The 23,297-nt window shown below is 36.1% G+C and overlaps 1 protein-coding gene across 3 annotated transcripts; it reads right to left on the bottom strand.

Annotated features, from left to right (window-relative positions):
- Positions 1–699: 699 nt before the first annotated feature.
- On the bottom strand, positions 700–22,626 carry TYRP1 (tyrosinase related protein 1). Of its 3 annotated transcripts, none has more exons than XM_055087208.1 (8): positions 22,558–22,626; positions 21,660–22,125; positions 19,938–20,260; positions 17,018–17,222; positions 14,008–14,175; positions 11,609–11,788; positions 9,333–9,479; positions 700–1,295 (listed from the first exon to the last, which is right to left on the bottom strand). In XM_055087208.1, exons 2-8 carry the CDS (start codon positions 22,042–22,044, stop codon positions 1,288–1,290), a joined length of 1,416 nt encoding a protein of 471 aa, XP_054943183.1. In that variant the 5' UTR covers positions 22,045–22,125; positions 22,558–22,626; the 3' UTR covers positions 700–1,287. The 3 variants fall into 3 exon arrangements, with proteins under 3 accessions (XP_054943183.1, XP_007110232.2, XP_007110233.2); XM_007110170.3 differs by lacking the exon at positions 700–1,295 and adding an exon at positions 7,957–8,242; XM_007110171.3 differs by lacking the exon at positions 700–1,295 and adding an exon at positions 7,957–8,242 and having other exon boundaries at positions 17,018–17,210.
- Positions 22,627–23,297: the final 671 nt, after the last annotated feature.

The following is a 23,297-nucleotide window of genomic DNA, read 5'->3' as shown; positions in this document are numbered from 1 at the left end:
ACTGCCACCTAGAGGAAATCAGTTTTAAGTATCACTTATTTGCAGTGCTTTTCCCAGTCCCTTGTAGATCAAGTTCCCACAGTTGTGGCTTACTATAATGCTTTATTTTTTTCCTTCTTTTCTAAGCAAACTTTGAATTTAGTTTCTATAGGAGTATCTCATAGTAAAAATTATAGCACGTGAAAAAAAGAGAAGAAAATTAAGAAACTTCATCCATTAATGGAATAAGAATTTATATCAAGATTAAATTGTATCCTTGTCATTTATTAATGTGCTGTTGCAGATTCCATAGTTGCTCTACAAAGCTGGTAATTTGAAAATAATTTTAAAAATTCGAAGCAAATTTGTTTTTTTAAAAAAGATGTATTATGTAATGTATTTGGAAGAATAGTATTGGTACAAAATTATGATATTATATGTGTATGTCTAACAATTTAGGCCTCATTGTTCCATGTCTACGCATACATTAAAATTTTATTTATGTACTTTAAATCTAAATTGGGGAATGCATTCCCCCTTAATTTGGAAAACTAGATAAACGTAGTCTGATTCATTCTTAAATATGTGTTCTTTTAGGGCTTAAACAGAAACATCAGTCACTAAACAGGGTGTATTAAACGTATTGAGAAGAGTTTTATAGTCTTTCTGTGGTAAAGGGACATAAATGCAACATGAGTATGGGAGAGATCTGTTTTGAGGTCGCCTCACAAAGTTGTGGAAGCACAAAAGAGGCAGACGGTGCAGCCACAAATGAGGCTACTGAAAGGAAATGTTGCCAAACCCAGGAACTCCCATAGCTATTTGCATAAGTGCTAGCAAAGTTCCTCAGCCGATCTGGTCCTGCACCCTAGACGCGGAAAAGCAGATGAGGCAGCAGATGACCGTTTACGTTGCCAGGGTGTGTGAACCAGTGAACATCCCCCGCATTACTCACTAAGTAATGAGGAGGGGCTTTAGATATGTTCCACAATTCAGATGGGCCTGCCAGTTGGCCCCTGGGCTTCATTCTGTGTGATCCATACACAGCAGAGACACTCAGGAGGCAATGCAAATGAATCAACAGACAGCAGCGAGGTCCCAGCAGCAGCAGGCAAGGTACTGCCTATGCAACAGGGCGTGATGACAGATAATTAGCTGTGACATGCCCCTCGATGGCAGTGGGATGAGAGCGTTCAGTTGGAAACCAGTGTGCAACGTGCCTTCATGAACCACGAGATTTAACTTTGGAGCATGAATTCTTTTTTGCCAAACTAGTTTTTAAAGAGGTTGTCGGGAAGAGTTAAGTTTTCAAGATTCTAGGAATGAAAGATAGAATTTATTAAGCACCTACTGCATTCCAGGCATTGGGAGATGTACTTACCATATGAAGTCATTTTTAATGTTCTCAAAATTTCTGTTTTGAAAGAACAGCCTTTCTGTTACAGAGAAGAAAACTGAGTCATAGAGAAGTAATGCAACTTGCTCAATGACACATTGCTAATAAATAGAATAGACATGAGGCCAAACTAGGGCTGTCTGGGTTTAGAGTTGTCCTATAATTTGCCTATTTCAATCAGATGTTGAGTACTTTTTTAAAAAGGAATTTAATAGAAGGTCCCGCCTTTTTCTACTCTTTGGGTTTACTCACCTTGAGTTAAATAACTTTTTCTTATGTATTTGACATTTTTATATGATGCTATTTGTTTATTTCTTCTTTAAAGTATTAAATTGGTTATTTAAAAAAATTACTGTAAAAGACTCTATTGGAACAATTGGAACAATTTCATATGGACTGTATATTAGAAAATAATATTGTAACCATGTTAAATTTCCTGAATTTGACAATTGGATTGTGTAAGAGGATGCCATTGCCATTCTTCTTAGGGGACACACAGAAATAGGGATAAAAAGTCACAATATCTGCTACTTACTTTCAGTCTTGTTCAGGAAAAATATTAATCATGATATGTACACAGGTAATAAGAAAATAGAGTGACAAAGGAAATGCACAAAATGTTGACAGTTGGTAAATTTAGGAGACTGTATGCAGGAGTTTGTTGTGTTCTTGCATCTATTGTCTAGGTTGGATTTTTTTCAAAGTAAGTTAAAATGAATTGATATTCTCTTTAGCCTTCTATTAGGCCAGTTTTTCTTTGACAGCTTTAGGTGTACATTTGCAAAGTTAGCCATGACTTTCATTATGTGTAGTCTCAGGGGCTGAGTAGAGCTGATTCCCACAGCTGACTAGCCCTTTCACCCTTGTCACAAATTATCAGTGTCTTTGGTGCTGGTGTAATCATCTATTGTATGTGAAACCCATCTGGGTGATCTGCCCCTCACTCTTCATTTTGTGGCCTGGAAGGGCCTGATGATAAGTGATCGCGATAAAGGAGGATAATGTATAGAAGAGAGTTCTAGTCAATAAGAAGACACATTTTTGTCATTATTATTCAGTTGGGAGTTTCAGCCGTGTGGAGATTATTAATCTCACAGGCCATTTTTCTACCAAAATGAAAAACTGCTTTTCTTCTGCTTTCAAGGATCACATGAACATTTTTTTAAACCAGAAGAGGAAGAGCAGGCGTCTTCACTGTTCATTTCAGTTGGAGACATTTGATGTTCATAATCAACATTTTGAAATGTGTTCATAGCTGCCATCTTGTGGTCAGATTCTATTCAACTTTTAGCAGATATATTAATAAAAGGCTGACTAAATCCAAAGACTAGAAGGAAAGAACATTGCAGAAATACATTTTACAACATGTCAGAAGGTCTATTTTGAAGCCTACATAAAAAAATACAAGAGTGTATTTCTACGTGTAATTCACTTAATCTGATTGATGACCAGTCTTACTCATTTCTATTTGAGAGCCATGACAGATTTTATTCATTGTTCTTTCTTTCCTTCTTCCCCAAATCAAAAGTCTAAAGTTTCCTATTTCATAGGTGGAAAAATTAAGAATAAACTTCTGCTTAGTGACATAAATTTTGAAATCAATCATTCTTTACTGAGATTTCAAAAAAAGTCACTCTTTTCTTTAAAACTTCCTTTCAAAAAGTCAAGGTTCATGAACAACTACAAATGTCCTCTGCTCCCATCGTCCCCACATACAATTCACACTTCAAGTTGATTCTTTTGATTTTGCCTCTTTATTTCTAAACAGAAACAGTATATTTCTTACCTTTAAAAAAAATTTAGAGGTAGCATGTTTTAACGTTCTACTGAGGATAATGGGGATTCAGCTTTTATCATAGACCTGTTCAGTTTACTTTTCCAGCACTTTTCTCATCCTTTAGGTTTCAGCTTAATTTTCACTTCTTTAGCTGATTTTCTTTAATCACCTATCTATCAATTAGATGCCACCCTCCACCACCACATTGTTTTTTTTTTTTTAAGAAAAGCACACTGTGTGTTTCTTTCATTCTGCTATAATTATTACATATCTTGATTGTTTGCTTGTTTAGTGTTGTGGCAGTACTCCCAGTTGCCACAATTCCAGATTCTTTCTTTCTTATCCCTTACGATTAGGATTCTGATTTTGTTCAGGATAGTAACCAGCCAAACAACAAGCCACCACCAACAAAAAACTCCCTCAATTTTTTATACTCTCCTGCCATGTGATAAACTTCTAATGCAATATAGGCAGAATTTGGGAGGATATCCATTTCCAAATAAAAAGAAAATTTCTATGTGGGATAGATATAAAGTCTAGAGATGTGGCAGCCATTTTACAGCACTGACAGTATAAATAAAAAGGTAAAAACCATACACTAAAGGTGGTGGAGAAAAGTTATAAAGAGCCTGTACTCTTGAAGGCATCATTGTGCTGTCTTACTTACCTTGGGCTCTGCCTTTCAGACTTCCTAGTTTGTGAGAAAATAATGCATTCCTAATACAGTGCATTGGCTTTGCCATTCTGTTTCATCCCTTTTCATTCTCTTTCAAGCTCTGTGAGGCCACGAGCACTATGAACCTTGTTTATACTTGTGGCCTTAGATCGGGTTTTCTTAACCTCAGCACTATTGACATTTTGGGCTGGATTATTTTTTGATTTAGAGGGCTGTTTTGTGCATTGTTGGATGTTTAGTAGCACCCCTGGCATGTACCCACTAGATGCCTGCAGAATGCCCCACCCCCAGATGTCTCCTGGGGGTAAATTGCTCTCCAGCTGAGAAGCATTGTCTTAGATGATGGGTTCAGTGCCCAGTGACCAATAGATATTGGCTGTATTATCAAGATGATTAATTAATTGGATGTGAGGATCGAGAGAAATGGTAGAATTCAAGGGTGACTTCCAAGTTTCTCTCTTGGGCTAGTAATTGTATCATTGTATCACTTAAAAGATGGAGAGAGATGTTCCAGTTTGTCAATGTTTCTCTTAAACCGTGACCTTTCAGTCAAATAAATACTCCAGATGTGACTCAGACACCACAGATTTCTGTTCCTGTGTTAGTGACGCATAATACCTTAGCACTTCCGTAGTATTTCTTTCCTCTTTATCAATCACATAGCCTTCCTCTCCTCACTTTATTGGTTGCATTGCACTGTTGCCTTATACTGGCCTTGAAATTCACTAAAATCTCCTGCTAGCTTCTGTCTTGTTCTACCCTTTAATTTTTCAATTGTGCTTTCAAAGTGCGGGATTTTGCATTTTTCCTTTTACATTTCAGCTCTTTCATGTCAAGCTATGTTCTTGGTTTGTTAACATATTTAAATTTTTTTTCTTTTTTCTGTTTCATATTAGCTCTCTGTGCTCAACTTGATCTTCCATTGATTGGTTGCTTGTGTAATGATTTTGACTAGGAAATGGCAAAGAACAAAATACATGATGTTACTGGGTCTTCATGGACTGAGCTCAGAACAAGTGTCTCATAACCAGTCTTGGAACAGTTATTTTAATAGACAAATCTTCTTTCTCCCTGCATCCGATTTTAAAGATTACATGGAACTGTAAGTGAGCACCATGTCTGAAATCTGCTTATAGGAAAGAAGACAGGATATAACTTCAGAGGGATACAAAAGTAATAGCTTTTCATTCTTGATTATATAGGAAGGTCCAATCAGGCATTTTTACTCACTCTGTTTAGACTATAAAGCTCAGCTCAGTTTGTGATATTGGCATGCAATGTATGCTTATGCAACAGGAAAGAGTGGGTTTAAGTGGTATGCAATGTGCTTTCCAGTGAGTACGTAATAATTTCATTTACTGTGTTTTATAAGAGGGCTGGAGGACTGAGAACAGTGAAAAATCTCCAAGATTGCAGAAGGGTATTATTTGCAATGAATAATGTAGCATATTATAGGGGGAGTAATGGTTACCTGATCAAGATAAGTCTTAAGATCTTACAGAGCTGTAAAATAAATAGAAAGAAGTCCTTGAGTAAAAGAAAAATAAAGCAGCACATTTAGGGAGAAATTATCAAAGCTATATTTATAAAATAATAGGTGTAGCTCTCTATTAGAGTTAGGATTTCTTAGAATTAATGCTCATGTTTTGGGACAGGCTCTCCTCCTCTCTCCCATGAACTATTTGATATTAACTAGTCTCTTAGCTTGTACTCTGACCATTCCAAATCGTTCTTTTTTTTTTTTTAATTAATTAATTAATTTATTTATTTATTTTTGGTTGTGTTGGGTCTTCGTTTCTGTGCGAGGGCTTTCTCTAGTTGTGGCAAGCAGGGGCCACTCTTCATCGCGGTGCATGGGCCTCTCACTATCGCAGCCTCTCTTGTTGCGGAGCACAGCCTCCAAATGTGCAGCTCACGGGCCTAGTTGCTCCGCGGCATGTGGGATCATCCCAGACCAGGGCCTGTACCCGTGTCCCCTGCATTGGCAGGCAGATTCTCAACCACTGCGCTACCAGGAAAGCCCCCCAAATCATTCTTAATCATCATTATTTAAAAATATTACCTCCACCGTTATCTTTCTCAGACATACTTTGTGACTGTCCCCTGTTCTCTCATTCCAAATTTGGAATTCAAATAGAATGAATTCCAAATTTCTGAGGATTGCACATAGGACACTGATTTTATTCCCAATTTATATTTCTTCTCCCCTCCATGAAAACTGTGCTCTAACCACACTGACCTGCTTTATATTTTTGAATGTTTCATACTCTTTCAAATTTCTGTGACTTTGCTCATGCTGTCACTTCTGCATGGAATCTCATTCTCTTATATTTGGTAAATTCATTGGTATTCCTTAAGGCCCAAGTCAAATGTCACCTTAATTTTATGTTCCTGACTTTCCCCTCCCCAAATCCATAGTGTGTGCTTGATACATGTTTATGAAATGAGTACTTAGTAAATCTCCAAAAATATGAAGTGAGGAACTCAGTTTCATTGATGTTTGTATAAAAATAAACCTTACATTATACAATAATTTATCTGAAAAGCTTTGAGTACATAAGATTTTAATAAATCAAAATGTATTCGAGAGAACCAACTGAGTAATGCTCTTTGAAAGTTAAAACAATATTATTGTTATATACAATCTCTTTCACTAACACATTTTGTCTGTTTTATCTTGTGTACATAGCCTGAAGATTGCTTAATAGCAGGAAACCCAGTAACCAATCAGGTGTATATAACTTTAATCTTGTTTCTGTTTATTGAGTTGGGAATATGAGACTACCCATTTTCTAAAGTGTATAATTATTACTGATATTATTTCTTTTTAACCAATTTTCATTAAAATGGTTGTTCATATAACCAGCCTACAAGAGTTCTTCATTGGGAATATTGTTTCTGTAATACAAGATCAAAAAGAGAAAAAATATTTTGTTAAAAGATAGGAAGAAATTAAAGAATGACATTCTCACAGAATTGTACAGAAAGGGGGGACTGATGAAATAATATTTTAATATTTTATTTTGAAAATATATAAAAGGCTGATAAATGACAAGAAAATGGTATTTGAATTAAACACCATGAACTGATGCTATTTGTAGAGCACTATGACATATATTCTCTACATTTATGCCTTCTTTGTGGACCTCTAAGAAACTAGAAGAGGAAGTGGGAGGTGAAATGCATGGATGGGTAGCTCTTTTTTCAGTGGATTGAAAGGTAGGAGAACACCGTTGCAAGCATAGGCACTATAAACAGTCTTTTAAACAAAGTAAAGCTTTTGCCTCTCCAAAGTGTGACAAAGATTGTGATTTTGTTGTGGCCTTGAACCTTAAACTAAATAATATAGGCTGATGCTCAAAGGGGAAGATCAGTTTGAAAAAGTTAATTGGGATCCCATTTATAATGTCACATAATTAATTTAAACTATAAATGTAGCTTCCTCTATATCTGTTGGCCAGTGTCAATGAATGGAAATGTATTTACATCTTGACATTGTAGAAATGCCTACTCTTTTTTTTTTTTTTAATTTTCTATTAAGTGTAGTTGATTTACAATGTTGTGTTAGTTTCTGGTGTACAGCAAAGTGGTTCAATTATACATGTATATACATATTCTTTTCCATTATGGTTTATTATAGGATATTGAATATAGTTCCCTGTGCTATACAGTAGGACCTTGTTGTTTATCTATTTTATATATAGTAGTTTGTATCTGCTAATCTCAACTCCTTCTTTATCCCTCCCCCACCCCCTTTCCCAGCTGGTAACTGAAAGTTTGTTTTCTATGTCTGTGAGTCTGTTTCTGCTTCGTAAATAAGTTCATTTGCATCCTACTCATGTATTTTAATCAGGGTTTTACTATCAATCATGATTTTTCTTTACAATATGATCAAAGTACAACAACTTATTTATATTGTCATATAGTTGACCTTCAAAACCTGCCCCAAATCTTCATACTATCTGCTTAAATACCACAGAATGGGTGCAACCTACCATTATAAATAGAACTGAAAAATAGAAAACATTGAAAATATTGTGACTTTCCCCAGTTCTGGAAAATAGTATCTGGTGCTTTTAATTCCAGCATGTGCAGGCACAAGGACAGAAGTAACAGAATGAAAGAAAATACAGTTACTAACTCAACCTATTATTTTTCAACCATATGGTTTTATGATACTAATGCATAAGGGAATATACCACTTGTAATTAGACCACAGACTGATTAGGATTCTGGATTTTTTCATATTCTTCAACATAGTGTTGATACTGATCAGCAAGGAGAGACTGATTTGCTTCATCCATGTTTCTTCTGGCACGAATCAGACAAGAAGCACCCACAAAAATGACTGCAACCAGTAATAAAGCAGCAACTACCGCTATGGTAACAATCTCAGAAATACTAAAATTCCGACCTATTTGAAAAAGAAAATGAGAGCAAAAATTAAATCGTAAAATAGTTGCCGCCCAAAATTGGATACCCTAATAGAGGCACTGTTCCAGGCACTTTACAAAGTCCTCATATTTAATTTTTATTGGCTACACCGCCTATTATAGCACCTATTATAGCACCTTCAAAGCACTTCCCAGTTTCTCAGAGTGAGCCCTACTGGGATAGTTATTATATCCATTCTAAAGGAAATGATGGCTCAGAGTTTGAGTCACTTGCCCAAGGTCATTTGGTTAGTATGCAGTAGAGTTGGTTTTGGAGCCCAGGTCTTTCAGGATCCAAATCCTGTGCTCTTCCACTGTACCCCATTGCCTTTGTTAAGAAAGGGATTTAAAATTAAATCAGAGGGCTTCCCTGGTGGCGCAGTGGTTGAGAGTCCTCCTGCCGATGCAGGGGACATGGGTTCGTGCCCCGGTCTGGGAGGATCGCACATGCCGCGGAGCGGCTGGGCCCGTGAGCCATGGCCGCTGGGCCTGCGCGTCCGGAGCCTGTGCTCAGCAATGGGAGAGGCCCCAGCAGTGAGAGGCCCGCGTACCAAAGAAAAAAAAAAAATTAAAAAAAAAAGTTAAATCAGAAAGTTTTGAATTTCAAAACCTCAGAAAAAACAGCTCAGAATATCTCACTCCATCTCTTTTTTTTTTTTTTAGGCTAAATAAATGGAAGCAACATTATGTAGTAGAAAAATAATGGCGTATTACACAGGGCTAAGCTCAAGACTCATTCTCTATGCTCACTGGAAAGGTGATCTTTGACAATTACTCTCTCTAAGCCTCGTCTTCCTTATTTGTAAAATGAGGATTTTAATACCTGCCTCAGAGGGTTGTAAGGATTAAATGAAATAGTGTGGTATGTAATCAGCTCAATACCAGGTCAGAGTGGGCTCTCAACAAATGTTAAATTCAGTCTCTTTATCTACAAATAAAAATTCAAATGAAAGCTTCTAAATCCAAGTGGTAAACTGTGGATTACTTTGTCTCAGAAAAATGTGATTACTTTAAGGGTGACAAATTTGCTTTCGGAAATTTCCACAGTAAAAATACATTTTCAGTACTCACTTGGCCATTGAACTTCATAAGTGTATCCCAGGTTGTCTGGAGCAGTAACAAACATTTCCATGTTGGTAATTGGAGGCCAAAATGGTACCATATTGTATTGTCTGTTATGTCCAATAGGGGCATTTTCCAATGGAAATGTGGATATATCTAAAATATGTCAAAGACACCTTGTTAATAGACAAACTCAAGCTAATATTAATACATTATTATTATGTTCTGAAGATGACCCAAAGTATTCAAGGGTAACATTAAAAATTCTTTCATATTTTACACTGAGTAAAGACATAAAAATGTTTCACTACAGCAGAACAGGAAATTGCATAAAACAGAGCTCAAGTGCTTTGAGTACAGCACTAACATGTCATCCAATAGAAAAAGAGAGTTTAAAAGTAAGGAAGTTTTAGTCTTTTCTTATCTATAATGATCATTAGTTGTTTTACTTTTATATTACAGAAACTAATTTGAATAAAATTCATTAAACTTACTTTTCAAAGCTAAAGAAAAGATTGGACCTGTAATTTGCTGTAGTATCATCTATTATTTAAATTTGAGAGACACTGTAGCTAATGGAGGTTTGTCCTTGACTATGACTATTTCTGTTTAGTATTTTTCATTTTTCTGTTTAATTAGAGAAATAAATATTAACTTATTCCCTGGGTTTTACTCTGTTAGCAAAAAGCACTTAACACTTTGAATCAAGGTCCTAGAATCCTATTGTTTCCTGCCACCTTTCATCTTTCTACTTAAATAAAAATCATGGACATTTGTATTATTAGTAAGTTTCTGTTATCAGAGATAAAAGGAGTGATATACTCTTTGTGGCAAAAGATCATTCCTTTTTGTTGTTGTTGTTGTTTATATTTATATTGGTACAATTAAATGCCAAATGGAATGTCACAAAACCAGAGTTGGAAGTGGGTTTGGATAGGACATGAGTGGGAATACATTTAAAAGAGCTGGAATATGTGAGAAGGCTAGTGAAATATTAGGTTTTCTGTTCGCAAGAAGTATATTACCTGGACAGTCACTGTGATCCTGTGAAGCACAGGAGAGTATTTTAACATCAACTCTGAAGAAAAATTGATCATAGAAATGGCAGGTAGTGTTTATATTTTTGTAACTTTAAATTTAGTTACTTTAAAATCTAGTGATTTTAAATGTACTATGAATTAATGCTAAGTAAATATTTATCCATTGAAATCTATTGAGCTCCTGCTAGTGCCAGGCACTGATCTAGGCACATGGGGTATAGCATTAAACAAAAGACAAGGTTCCTGGCCTCAAGGCACTCATATTAATTATTTGTTAAAGTTAGATGTTAAAGCTAATAACTTAGATCATTTTTTAAGCTTCCCACTTCATCTTTACTGAATTGGCCTCAATCCAGTTCAGTTACAGCTGCATAAAGAAGTTATGTCCGGGCTTCCCTGGTGGCGCAGTGGTTGAGAGTCTGCCCGCCGATGCAGGGGACACGGGTTTGTGCCCCGGTCGGGGAAGATCCCACATGCCGCGGGGCGGCTGGGCCCGTGAAAAAAAAAAAAAAAAAAAAAAAGAATCAGTAGATAGTTAATCTCCAATATTATGTTTATGTGCATGACGAAGTAAAGGCACATAAGACAAAACTTAGAACACTTTTAAAATGTGAAAATTTTTGATGTTTTAACCAGTAAAAGCACATTCATTGTTTGAATAGTAATACAACCCTCTCAGCTGAGTGAAGAGAAAGTAGCCGTTAAATAATATTTTAAAGAATGCATTACAATGATCTTAAAAGAGATTTTCTACAGTGTGATATAAAAACTAACATTAACTTTTTAAGTTGAATAAAATTTCCATTTGTGAGAGGCCGTAAAGTAATAAAAATCAGAACTGTGGATTATGAGTATAATTTTTCTGTCTTTTGGGGTATCAAAGAAGAGCTCTTTAAGGTTTTTGCATTCATATTAAAAAACAATGAGGCTGTGCATTGGAAGATATGAGAAAGAAAAATTGGGGAAACATGCTAGTCATCTTTACATGGTAAAAAGGAGACGGGATTACCTTTTTAGTCCTAGTGAATGTTAATAAGTATCATCTTACAGTTACTATTCTGAGAGACTTCTCATCTGCCTTTTCAAAGTGGTTTAGAATATTTGGAAATGGCTAGATATTAGAGCTATTTTATCCTATTGTTAAGTGTAGTTTAAATGTGCCAAATGCTTAGCCTAAAGTGGTAACTATGCCATTTGAACAATCTCCTTTGCTGACCCTGCAAAAAGCATATGAAAGAGTCTTACCAGCATTATATCTCCTCAGCCATTCATCAAAGACTGCATCAGTGAAAGTATGTAGGAGGACAAAAATAGGATCATTGGGAGATAAATGAGTTTGCCCCCCGGTTCCATTCAGGAATAGATGAGCCAAATTGTGAAGGCTTCGCACAGCAGGGTCATACCTTCCTGTGGGATCACTGTAACCTAGATATAAAAAGAAGGATGAGAATAGTAAAAACCATTACACATATCTAACTTTTCAAGTCCAAAGCAGTGATTATATTGGGAAACAATTTTTCCTAAGCTTGTCAGGCCAATTTTTACCTTAGTGTAATAGCACTGCTTCTCTGTACCTATGGTTGGTGACATGTGTTTGCTGTACCGAGAGCTAGGTTAGTTTGAAGCTTGTGGCGTGACATTCTAAATGTAGCCTCTAGGTTAAAAATAATGACCTGCAAAGGATACTCGTCAAAATATACAGAACACTCTATTTTGACAAGGCTAACATTGGTCTATATGGAAATAAAGATAGTGGAAAGCTCTAGCTTCTACAAAAACTGCTGATACAATTGGGAGAACACCACTCTGATTGTCCTGGAACTTAAATTGCCAGATGTTACTTTAGTCTCCTACCTTATTCCTTTTGAATGACTGTCAGCATGTTTATTTTTAGAAAATTATTTTTGTGGAGAAGTTACAATTTCTCAGAGCTTTCTTACCATCTCTGTGCTAGTTTTAAATATCTGAAAAGAGTGAGGTCAAAACATTTATAGAACTTTTGAGAATGATCTGTATTCTGTATATATATCTTCTCCAAATACATTTCCATATTATATATATTTCACATGTGGATCATATATATATTCCCATTTTATATATAATCCACATATTATATATCTATTATATATAATATACACATTTCCCATATTATATATAACATATATATTTCCCATATATACTCCCATATATATATTGTTCATGAATATATATTAGAGAGAAGACAAGGATAGATCACAAACAAAAATAGACGGTCTCTGATGTGGGATGGAGTTACAAGTGTGTGTAGTTAGCTTGAAGGACCAGAGCAGGGAGAGCAGGGAAAGGCTGTATATTATAAAACAAAATTAGAATTTGCAATACATTAACTCAGTTGTATAATTATAGTTATTCATTTACTCATTTTTTATATGTTTATTCCATTATTTTTTGACTCATAAAACATTTAAAGATTGTCTATAATGTACACGAAGGTGGTTAAGCACTAATCTTTTCATGCATTCTGTCAGGAAATCAGTACAATTTGTCTTTTGATTGGGCATCAATAAGACACAATCTGCAAATTCTTTATGAAATCACTACTTATAGTCTTAGTTTATAAATACCAGCTTAGTCAAAATATGGGTATCATTTATTGAGTCATCTCCAAGTCAGTGTATCATATGTAGTTATGAAAATTAACATAAAGATAGGAAAGAATGGCATATAATTTTGATGATAAAAGGAGAGATAATTGAAAATAATTATCAGATCTATACATCAGGTATCTCAGATCATGGGAATGAGAGATCTATTCCCTTTTTTTGGTTGGGGGGGAGGGTGGTCTAACATGTGCAATGCTGTATTTAAGGTAAAAGTTGACAATAACAAGTTTATAATAAAGTTAAATGTGATTCTATTCTTTTAAAACTTTAAATATGTATCATGAATAATTTAGAGGTATCAAAATTTATTTTATAAAGTAAATTATTTTATAAAATAATTATAAATGAAATATAATTTATTTTAGGGGACTTAGAAAATTTGGATTTGAATCTGTGCTCTGTTACTAACTAGCTGGATATCTTTGGAAATTAATTTCACTTCTTCGGACCTCAGTTTCTCAGCTTTAAAATATTTTGAATTAAGCAAGGAAAACCAAATTAAATATCTCTAGATGCAAGTTCGAATTTTTATAGATCTTAAAAAAAAAGTTGCAGGATGATACCTAAATAAAACATGTGTCCAAACCAGGCTTTAGTAGATGGCAACTTATGTTCAAGATTTTTTATTATATTTTTTAAGAAAAAAAATTAATAATCTCTCCAAGTCTTGAATATTATTTGCCTATACTAGAATTTGATATAGTTATACACATATTGGCCAGCTACCTAACAGAAATTTGAGTTTAATACCTTTTAGGTATTTTAACAGAATCATTTCCAAGGGCTTCTCCTATGATAAAAAGTTTCAGGGTCTCACACTTTTCTTTAAGAAAGTTCTTTTTTTGAGCAGAGAATTGTGATTATATCATAATAGGCAGCCCTATTCACATAAACTTACAGGATTCATATGGCATTCAAAGGTTTTTTTCAAAGAGATTTGAATTTGAATAGTTTTCCCTGTGACAACTAGGTCAGTTCAGAGCACCGATTTTGTTTACTTGCCTTCCACTGTATTTCGGAAACTGTTCGTAGAAGTGGAATAAAAAGGAGGCGTGTCAAATAAACCAACTTCCAAGCACTGAGTGACATCCTGTGGTTCAGGAAGACGTTGCACCATTGGTCTAGCCACATTTCCAGCTGGATTTCTCCTAATTGGCCTACCCTCAGTGCCTGGGGAAAAGATGGGAAACCGTGAACATGTATAGAACATTTAGAGATCTTAGCTTTGCTTTTCAAATTTGTATACATAGCATGAACACTGAAAGACAGGGTTTCCTTGGTAGAAGAGAAAAATTTTAAAGTGCATATTTAGTGGCATTAAAGTGAGAAAATAAGTTATCATGTCCAACTTCTGTGAATAGGGAAAATATGTGATACACAAAATCACCTGAAGAAAAATATGATCACAGTAACAGATAGAGGTCCTTGTATTTGTTAAATCAACATAGGCTTTTTTCAAGAGAACACATTAAAATGAAAATTCCATGGAAAATTGAATCCTGCCAACATAATCTCATAAACCAAAACTCTACACTGAAATCCATATTTCTTACACATATGAAATTTTGTACTTGAATGCTCTTTCAAGCCTTCAGAGAAATAAAGTTTAAACAACCTTAAATCTCTTTGGGAAGCGGTCTGTATTTCAATCAACCCATATTTTTCAGCAATTAATGTGAAAAATAATTGAAACATTTTAAGGTCAGTAAGATAAACAGGTGAACAAAGAGCTGCTATACTAGGGATAATATGTACCCCTAGAGATACAGAGATGCCTTTGGGGAGACAGGGAGGGAGAGAAAGAAATAGGGAAGGGAGGGAAGGCGGGGGTGGGAAGCGGGGAGAACGTAAGTGAGAGAATCAGTTCTTCCCAGTTGGGTGGCTTCAGGAAGCCTTCATTAGGTAGAGAGATTTGCAAAGAGCCCTGAAGGACTGAGGAAAATTGCCAGAGGTGAACTAAGACAGATTTTACAAGTCAAACATTTTAAGCAGAGGTAATAATAAAAGATGATAAGCTTTCTTCTATGCATAATATAAGCCCCATCGGAGCACAAACTCTTTTCTTGATCACCAGTGTGTCCTCCAGTCTTGATCCAGCACTGGCATATAATTAAAACTAAATAGTTGTTTGGTGTATGTTGATTTATGAAAAGATCAGGTTGATTGTACAAGAGGGCCTGTTAGGTGAACAGCTTGCCTAGGGTATGTGGCAATGTAAGGGTGTGGTGGATGGCGGGAAGGATAGGAAGCTAGACAAGAACTTTTTATTTATTAGGCCAGTGAAAGAAAAAAAGGAAAATAACATTTTATTGAACACATATTAATGTGTCTGATATGGTACCAAATACTTTAATAAGATATCTTATTTAATCCTCACAGTAATTCTTGCCTCTCTCTACTTTTCTTCTTGGATGAAATTATCCATTCCTGTGGTTTCACTGATCATCTTTTACAGGACACCCATACCTGTACAGCTTTAGATCAAACCTTCCTTAGACATTGCATGCTTATGTCCTCGTATGCTTTCTGGACGGTATCTTTCCAGTATTCCATAAATGCACCAAATTCGGTATACTGAAAGAGTTAATTATTGACATCTAACATTCTTCCAGCCACTAAAATATCACCTTTAATTCATCATATGAAAAATATGCTCTTTCCTCACTATACTTCTCAAATTTGCTTTCTCCTTCAGACACTCTGAACTTTTCATTCATTCCTGCATGGAAGTCCCACAGGACTCCAATCCATAGGATGTTATTAGGTGCAATGGCAGAAGTTGTCCATGTGCAAACAAACAAGCAAAAAAATCACAGTCAGAGAGAGATGAATGTTTTGGTATCTAAAGACATACTTATCCTCAATTTTATCTCATTCAGCATGCCAAACAAAGTTTTATTTTAATTTTTAAACTTCTACAGAATAAAATTTTATATACATTTACTTCTCTTATTCCTATATATGGCTAAATAATCTTCTAATGGTGAAAAATCTACTTAATTTCTTTGCTCTATTTAAAATATTCTCTATTTAAGTTTACAGAGTAATTTAATATTTGGTGCCTAAAGGAATATGTGCAGAATAAATGTTATTAGTATAATAATAAAATAAAAAATAAATTCCAATAGTTCTAGTTTTTATATGGAAGAACAAAAGTTCAAAATAGCCAGACGTGCCTGAAGAAGAAAAATAAGATGGGATAAAAAGACTGATAATTAAGACCTTGTGTTAGCAGCAAGAGAGACGGTAAAAATAGTATCTAAGGAAGAGAACAGAAAGCTTCACAGGAACTGATCCACATAGGACAGAAACGTGACCTGTGGCAGAGGTGGCATTCAGACCGCTGGAGAAAGGATGCTAGGAAAACTGGTTAATCATTCTCTTTTTGTATTCACTTTGGGAGAGCTGGAAAGAGCTAGTTGGCAGACATCTTCTGTACAGTATCTTTCTTTTATTAAAGGCATCCTCCATGTCACCTTTTGGTTTTTTAACCTTCTGACCGGATTAACATAATAGTAAAAATAATATATTATAATAACATAAAATAATAGTAATAATCATTATACAATAATAATAATAATAATTATTATTATTATATGTATTTTTTACTCCCAGGGCACTTCCAACTCTTTCTGCATATTTCAGATTTCCTAGGGAAACATTTTCTGTGAAATTCCAACACAAGGCACATGACTACTAAGCAGTGCTGAGCTTACTAAGAGGATTAATTAATACAAAACAGACATTTCCAAAATAAGAAAGTGAGCAATGCACTGACCAAGTTGTTCAAGAAAAGCAATGGAAAAATGTATAGGCACTTTCTTTTTCCCCTGGATCACCTCAGATTGCCTTGACTGTCCTAGGTACTTAGTGAATATTTGTACATCAACTCTCCATAATAAAAGTGGATTTTAGTCTGAAGTCCTTAGTAGAATGAAGGGCCTTCAGGCAGCACATTTAATCACTTTACCTAACAGGCAATTCTGAATCGTAGTTGTCATTTGGAACTTACTGTTACAAAGGGTTCCCAGGGTATCATAATCTTCCAAGGATTCACAGACCACTCGCCATTGAGAAAAGACGGAGTTCGGGCTTATAAGAGTGGAATCGAAGTTGCTTCTTGATCCCATCAAGTCATCGGTGCAAATGTCACAGATGTTCTTCCCGGTGGCAAAATTCCAGTAAGGAAGGGAGAAAGAAGGATCCTGCAACATTTCCTAGATCACAGAAACTGTTAGCATTCTCTGCTTTTGTTTAAAATTCTCCCTTTGCTTGGTTTACTCCCTGGCAGTCTGTTTCTATTAGTTCTCTTCAGCCACTTAGGAACCAGTTAGTGTGTCAGTGGTGTCTGAAGGGCTAGAGGACTTAAATACCTTATTTAACAAAGCCTCAAATTTACTACAAGAAGTCACTTGGGCACTAGAGGGAATGAAACTCAACTTGTTATACAGAAGTTTCTGCAAATGCTGTGGGGAGGTGTCTTCCTTTTCTTTTTTTTGGCAAGTAGTTACATTTCTGTTGGTTATACTAAAAATTATCAGTAATCACTTCTACTCTTTGACATTTCCACTTCCTTCCATTTTCCTATCTCTAATTCAAGCATGACTAACTCCTGGGCTGGCGCCAGATTCAGCCTTGAGATATATTATGTGAAGCAGTGCTTTTTATTTTGTTTCTGTTTTTTAATTTAACCGGAACGACTTCAGGCATTTAGATTCTGATTTGGCCACAGACTACGGAGGCTCTTTCACACTTGCCTTATCTGTCCGGGCACTGAAGGTGTTTTACTTAGAGACCCCTGCTTCAGAATCTAAACTATGAAGACTCAGGCTTCTGCCAGAAACTAATACAGACAGGAAATGCTAAACTGAAGCAGAATAGTTCTCTGTGCACACTGTTATTTTGACCAGAGACCTAGTTTCCATTCAGAACTGATCTCAACAATTTAAAAAATGCTGGACTCAAGATCACATGCTTATTTTACTGGGTTCCTTTAAACATGTATTTATTGTACTTGTCATTTCTTATTCCTTTAAGCCTTTAGGGAGCTATATTTAGAGTGTGGGATATAAATGTAGGGATTGCCGTTGTTTTATCTCACAGGTATTTAGTACATATGTACTTTTTTACTTTTAAACCCTTTCTAGGAAGCATTTTCTTGTCCTCGGGGTATTTTAGAGGGTCAAAACTTTCCAAGGTATTCCCCAGTTATTGATCTCCAGAGCTTTAGAGTCCTTATTGAGAAGCCATTGTTCTGGTTCACAAAAATTAGTGACAGCTTCTAAGGGATCATTAAGAGTCAGTTTGTGGTTCAGCATCTGGCATTTGGGAGCTGGAGCATATTCATGTGGCATTTCAACTGTGCATTACATTGAGATTGTAATTTGTTGGATCCCTTGTGCTGTTGGGTTTTAAAAACGTAAGTCATAGAGGTTGAAGTTTATGCAGGCAAAATTGAAGGTTTTAGATACTTTCCACCTGCCCTTTCATTTTGGTGTACCTGTGGGAAAGTGACTTGAAGGCAAGAAGAGCTGGAGTCGATTACAAATGACAGATTTATCTACTCATAATCTAAAAAATGCCTTGAAATCAGAACTATAAACTATGAAGTTCAGAGTATCGGATAAATTCATTTAATCACTCTCAAATTGCATATGGATGGACTACTTACATGTGAATATTTTGTTCTGTATTTTAGTGCATTAAATCTCTCCCTTCTAACCATTTATTTTCTTGGATAATGCTGGGCACATACTGTGAATCAATATGTGAATCTGCCCTTGGATATTTTTAGATGAATTTTTAGATTTTAATTTGTGGGGAGGGTTTCATTGCTGTTATTTCACCTAGAAAACAGGTTCAGTCTGTGGATTTCCTAATTGAGATCTAAGAATTTTAAAGGGGCTAGGGGTTAGGTTGGGGTTAGCAGACGTAAGCTGTTATATACAGAATTGATAAACAACAAGGTTCTACTGTATAGCACAGAGAACTATATTCCATATCCTATGATAAACCATCATGGAACAGAATATAAAAAAAGAATGTATAGATATGTATAACTGAATCACTTTGCTGTACAGCAGAAATTAACACAACATTGTAAATCAACTGTAAGTCAATAACAAAAATTTTTTTAAAAAACTTCATTTAAAAATAACAATACTTTTCTTAAAATATAGAGCAATTAGTAAAATAAACAATACAAAAGTATTTATGTTAACAGATACTTTAATGTGGCTTTAGCTTATCTGATTAAAAATAAGCAGGAAATAACTGTGTTTTGAGCTTCACTTTATGCCAAAAAAGTCAATGCCTTTTAAATTAAAATGAAGTCTGACCTATGGGATGTTGTTAGTAGGTGTCTTCTGTAAGCCTCAAAGTGGTAGGGGGCATGGAAAAAAATGGAGTTCAATTAAAATACGACAATATAAATGAAAAGTAATTTTTTTTCATAATTTAAACCCCATATCATATCAGAACAAATCATCAACTTATAAAGTGAGCTATCCATTTGGGACTTGGAAGACTGAGAAGTTATACACACCTGCCTCATCCAAACCAGGAGGAGTTATTGGTTTACATTTGAAAAGGGAGACATATCAAGTAAGAGTCCTTCATTGCAAACTATATGAGGGTTATTTTTTCAATGACAACTGTAGAATACGTCCAGTGCTTTAATTCACACCTACAGATGTCTCACTTGGCTTCCTCATCACTGATATGACTTGCTTTTCACTTCACAAAGGGTAAAGATTAATTAATAAGGAAGTAATTAGCATAGGGAGAAACAACAGAATGCCAAAGGCAGATTAATAATGTGAAATTGCTTTGTCATCGCCTGTTTTGAGCATTCGGAACACAGTGAATCAACAACTTAGAAACAAGTCACCTCCTCTGTAAAGAATATGAACATGGCCATGCCTCATGCATACCTGCATGTCTCTCTCCAGCTGCAGCAGGTGGTACCTATGCCATGTGAGAAACGCTGGTCCCTCATGAGAGAAATCCACTTCACCAAAGCTTTCCTGTCCTGCCCCCAGAAAAGTCTTTTTGACTGAGTAGTAGTGCGTCCAAACAAAGAAGTTATAAATGGAAATGTTCTCAAATTGTGGTGTGTTGCCATCTGGCCCCAATATTTCTTCTGATCTCTTGGTGGCAATGACAAACTGAGGGTGAATGGTGCGCTTTGCCATATCCAGGGCCCGGATAAAGCGGTTCTTTTCTTCTGTACTTAAGCCCAGTAGGTTTCTCCTGACTTTAGGGATACAAAATTCAAATGTGAAAACATCTGCAGTGTGGGCATGGGTAGACAATGCACATAATCATCTTGTAACGCCACTTCCCATTTACTCATGAATGATAATTTGCATGTGTGCTCACATCATTTTATACTTTTAAAAATACCCCTTGCTAAAATCCCTTCTTCAGGCCTGCTTTTTCTCTCTCTCTTCCCTTCCCTCTCTTTCTCTCTCCAACTTACTCTAGGATTCCTATGAGCTTTCCTTAATCTTACCATGGACTTTATGATTCTATGATCCTCTTATATTGATTTCTGCTCACTATTGGCATATTTATTGGAATTTTCTACTAAATTTTGCAAAAACACGGTATGTGGGATAGTATAGTGGTTAAGACCAGAGCCTAATTCTATGACTGCACACATTTCTCTAAGCATCAGTTTTTCATCTGTAAAGTGCATGTAAAAGTATCTGCTTTATAAAGTTGTAAAGACTAAGAGGACACACATAAAAAGCACTTAGACCAGAGCCTGGCTCAGAATAAAGACTCACCCACAGACATAGAGAACAAACTTATGGCTACCAAAGGGAAAGGGGGGGAGGGATAAATTAGGAGTTTGGGGTTAACATGTACATACTACTATATATAAAATAGATAACAAACAAAGGTGTACTCTCTAGCACAGGGAACTATACTCAATATTTTGTGATAACCCATAAAGGAAAAAATCTGAAAAAATAGATATATATGTCTAACTGAATCACTTTGCTGTACCCACAACATTGTAAATCAGCTATACTTCAGTTAAAAAAAAAAGGGGCTCAGTAAACGTCCCCTGAAACTCTTGGTCCCATGTTTGGCACAAAGAAAACAATCCAGTATTGCCAGCTGTTATTATTTAAAGCTTTCTCATTTATTGTTATTTAGGCTGCAGGCCAGCCTCATCTTGTAAAATGGCTGAACTTGATCATCAGAGCAGGAAACATCCTTGTGGTCAGCAAGGGTAGTGGAAGAAGCTCATCGATTAGAGCTGGACACATCTCAGTGTGAATTCCAGGTTTACCACATACCAGCTACATGGACTTGACCTTTCGGAACATCACAATTAACATAACTATCTTGCAAAGCTACTGAAAGGTCCAGTCATAAACACCTATCACAGTTCCTAGTATAAAGGAGTTGCTCAACAAATCTTTTTGAAAGGAAATGTTATTAGTCAGAAGACTTGAGCTTCAACTTCAACTCCTTAAATCAAATACATTTCTCAGCCTCTCTAAGCCTCAGTTTCCTTAGCTGTGAAAAGTAAGTCTTGAGCTTTATGATTTCTAGGAGTTCTGAAAGTTCAACTGGTTCAGGATTCTGTTAAGTGTGTTGAGTCCCATGCAGAACTGTGCATCCATTCACACCCCACTTACCTACGAGAACCCTCTGGTCACAGGCAGCTCCTCTCCATCCAGGACGGCAGGTTCCACAGTTGTATCCTGAGAAATTGCCAATGCAGTGACATGTCCTGTTGAAGAAGCGCGTGGGCCAGCCCTCTCGGTCATCTCTGCCATCGTGTGGGTACTGGGGGCCGTGGGGTCGGGAGTCAGCTGTCACCACTTCACACCTGCCCCTTCCTGATGAGGAGCCACAGCGGTCAGTCCCAGGCCCAGACAGTGGGAACAGGTCTGGGCAACACACGCCATTTCTCAAAGCCTCGATGGTGACACACTGTCTTGGGAATTGAGCCCAGGCCGGCTGGAAAAAAAGCAGGGCCAAGAAGGTATAGCCCAGAGAGAGGAGTTTAGGAGCTTTCATTCTGCTTGAAGCAAGAATGCAGTACAGGCTCTGGTTTTCAACCCTTTGTGTAGAGACCGAGGCACATAGATAAAAATCAAGCTGAAAAGGAAAAAGCAAGATGGAATTATACAAGTTTTTTTGTACTGTTATAAATGGCATGAGACCCTTCCCAACCCACCTTCAAAATGCTTTTCATATCTGTAAAATGACATTTCAAAAACTAATCAAAATAGTAATTTACCTTTAAAAATTTGACATGTATAATACCTACATAATTAAATCCCCTGTCCTAGTCATTTAATTTTCTTCATTTTAAATTTCTATTTATATAAAAAAATACGTATCCTGGATGTCATTTATCAAAAGCGGTCATTAACCGGTCACCATTGTTAATTGCATCTATCCATGGAGCTGAAAGAAGAATTGGGGGCAGATTTCTAGCAAGTTAATTTCCAGGATTTAAAGTCCCCTTTATCCTAATGGAGTTTTGGCGGGAATCCACCCACTCCCCATAGAGTTTCTCTCCAGTACCTTGAACTCCTGAGGGGATTCTCTGCTGAGCCTCTCTTAGAACTGAGTGTTTTTTATATTTGCTTGTCCCCTGATGTCAGAGCTGTTAATTGCTTGTGGGTTTCTGCCTGGCAACTCATCCCAACTCTGTTCACCCAAACTGGGAGGGGCTGGTCCTCTTTTCCACCCTTTACTAATCTCTTTTCACTTCAGTGAATTTTTGTGCCCTTTAAGTATTTGGTTAGCACATGATTGCCTTCCCACTGATTTCCTTGTGATGTTTAAAGTTTTAAGAAAAGGTCAGAGCCACGAATTTGGAATACAACAAGTCAGAGAAACTAGAGAGCTTTTGTTTTCATTGCAGACAATTTTATTTTTTCCTTTGAAAGTATATCTTTAGAGGATAAATGAGATTACTTACCTTTTCTTAGTGATAAAGGGCTAGGCTAGTGCTTGCACCTGATGGTAGCTTTTGATTGTGTTCCGTCTTGAAAACAGATGCTGCCATTCTTAAAATTTCCAGAGAGAATAATTGTAGTAGAAAAGGCATCAGACACAATTACACCAACTCACATGACATTGGCCATCAAGGTGCCTGCTGGTATTGACAGTTGGGTACTCCAACTCCCTTACCTCCATTGAGGTGGTGTTCATCTCTGTGGCAAAGGACCTCAGGGTCACTGCTATGTCTACTGTTTAGAAAATGACCACTAAATAGCTTATCCTTTCCTACCTTCTCTGCAAGCAGTCTTAAGTTAATG

The sequence above is a fragment of the Physeter macrocephalus genome, chromosome 9, assembly GCF_002837175.3.
Source record: "Physeter macrocephalus isolate SW-GA chromosome 9, ASM283717v5, whole genome shotgun sequence".
In the NCBI taxonomy this organism is placed as follows: Eukaryota; Metazoa; Chordata; class Mammalia; order Artiodactyla; family Physeteridae; genus Physeter; species Physeter macrocephalus.
The sequence above is the reverse complement of the archived record's forward strand: the minus strand, read 5'-3'. Positions and strand labels throughout refer to the sequence as shown.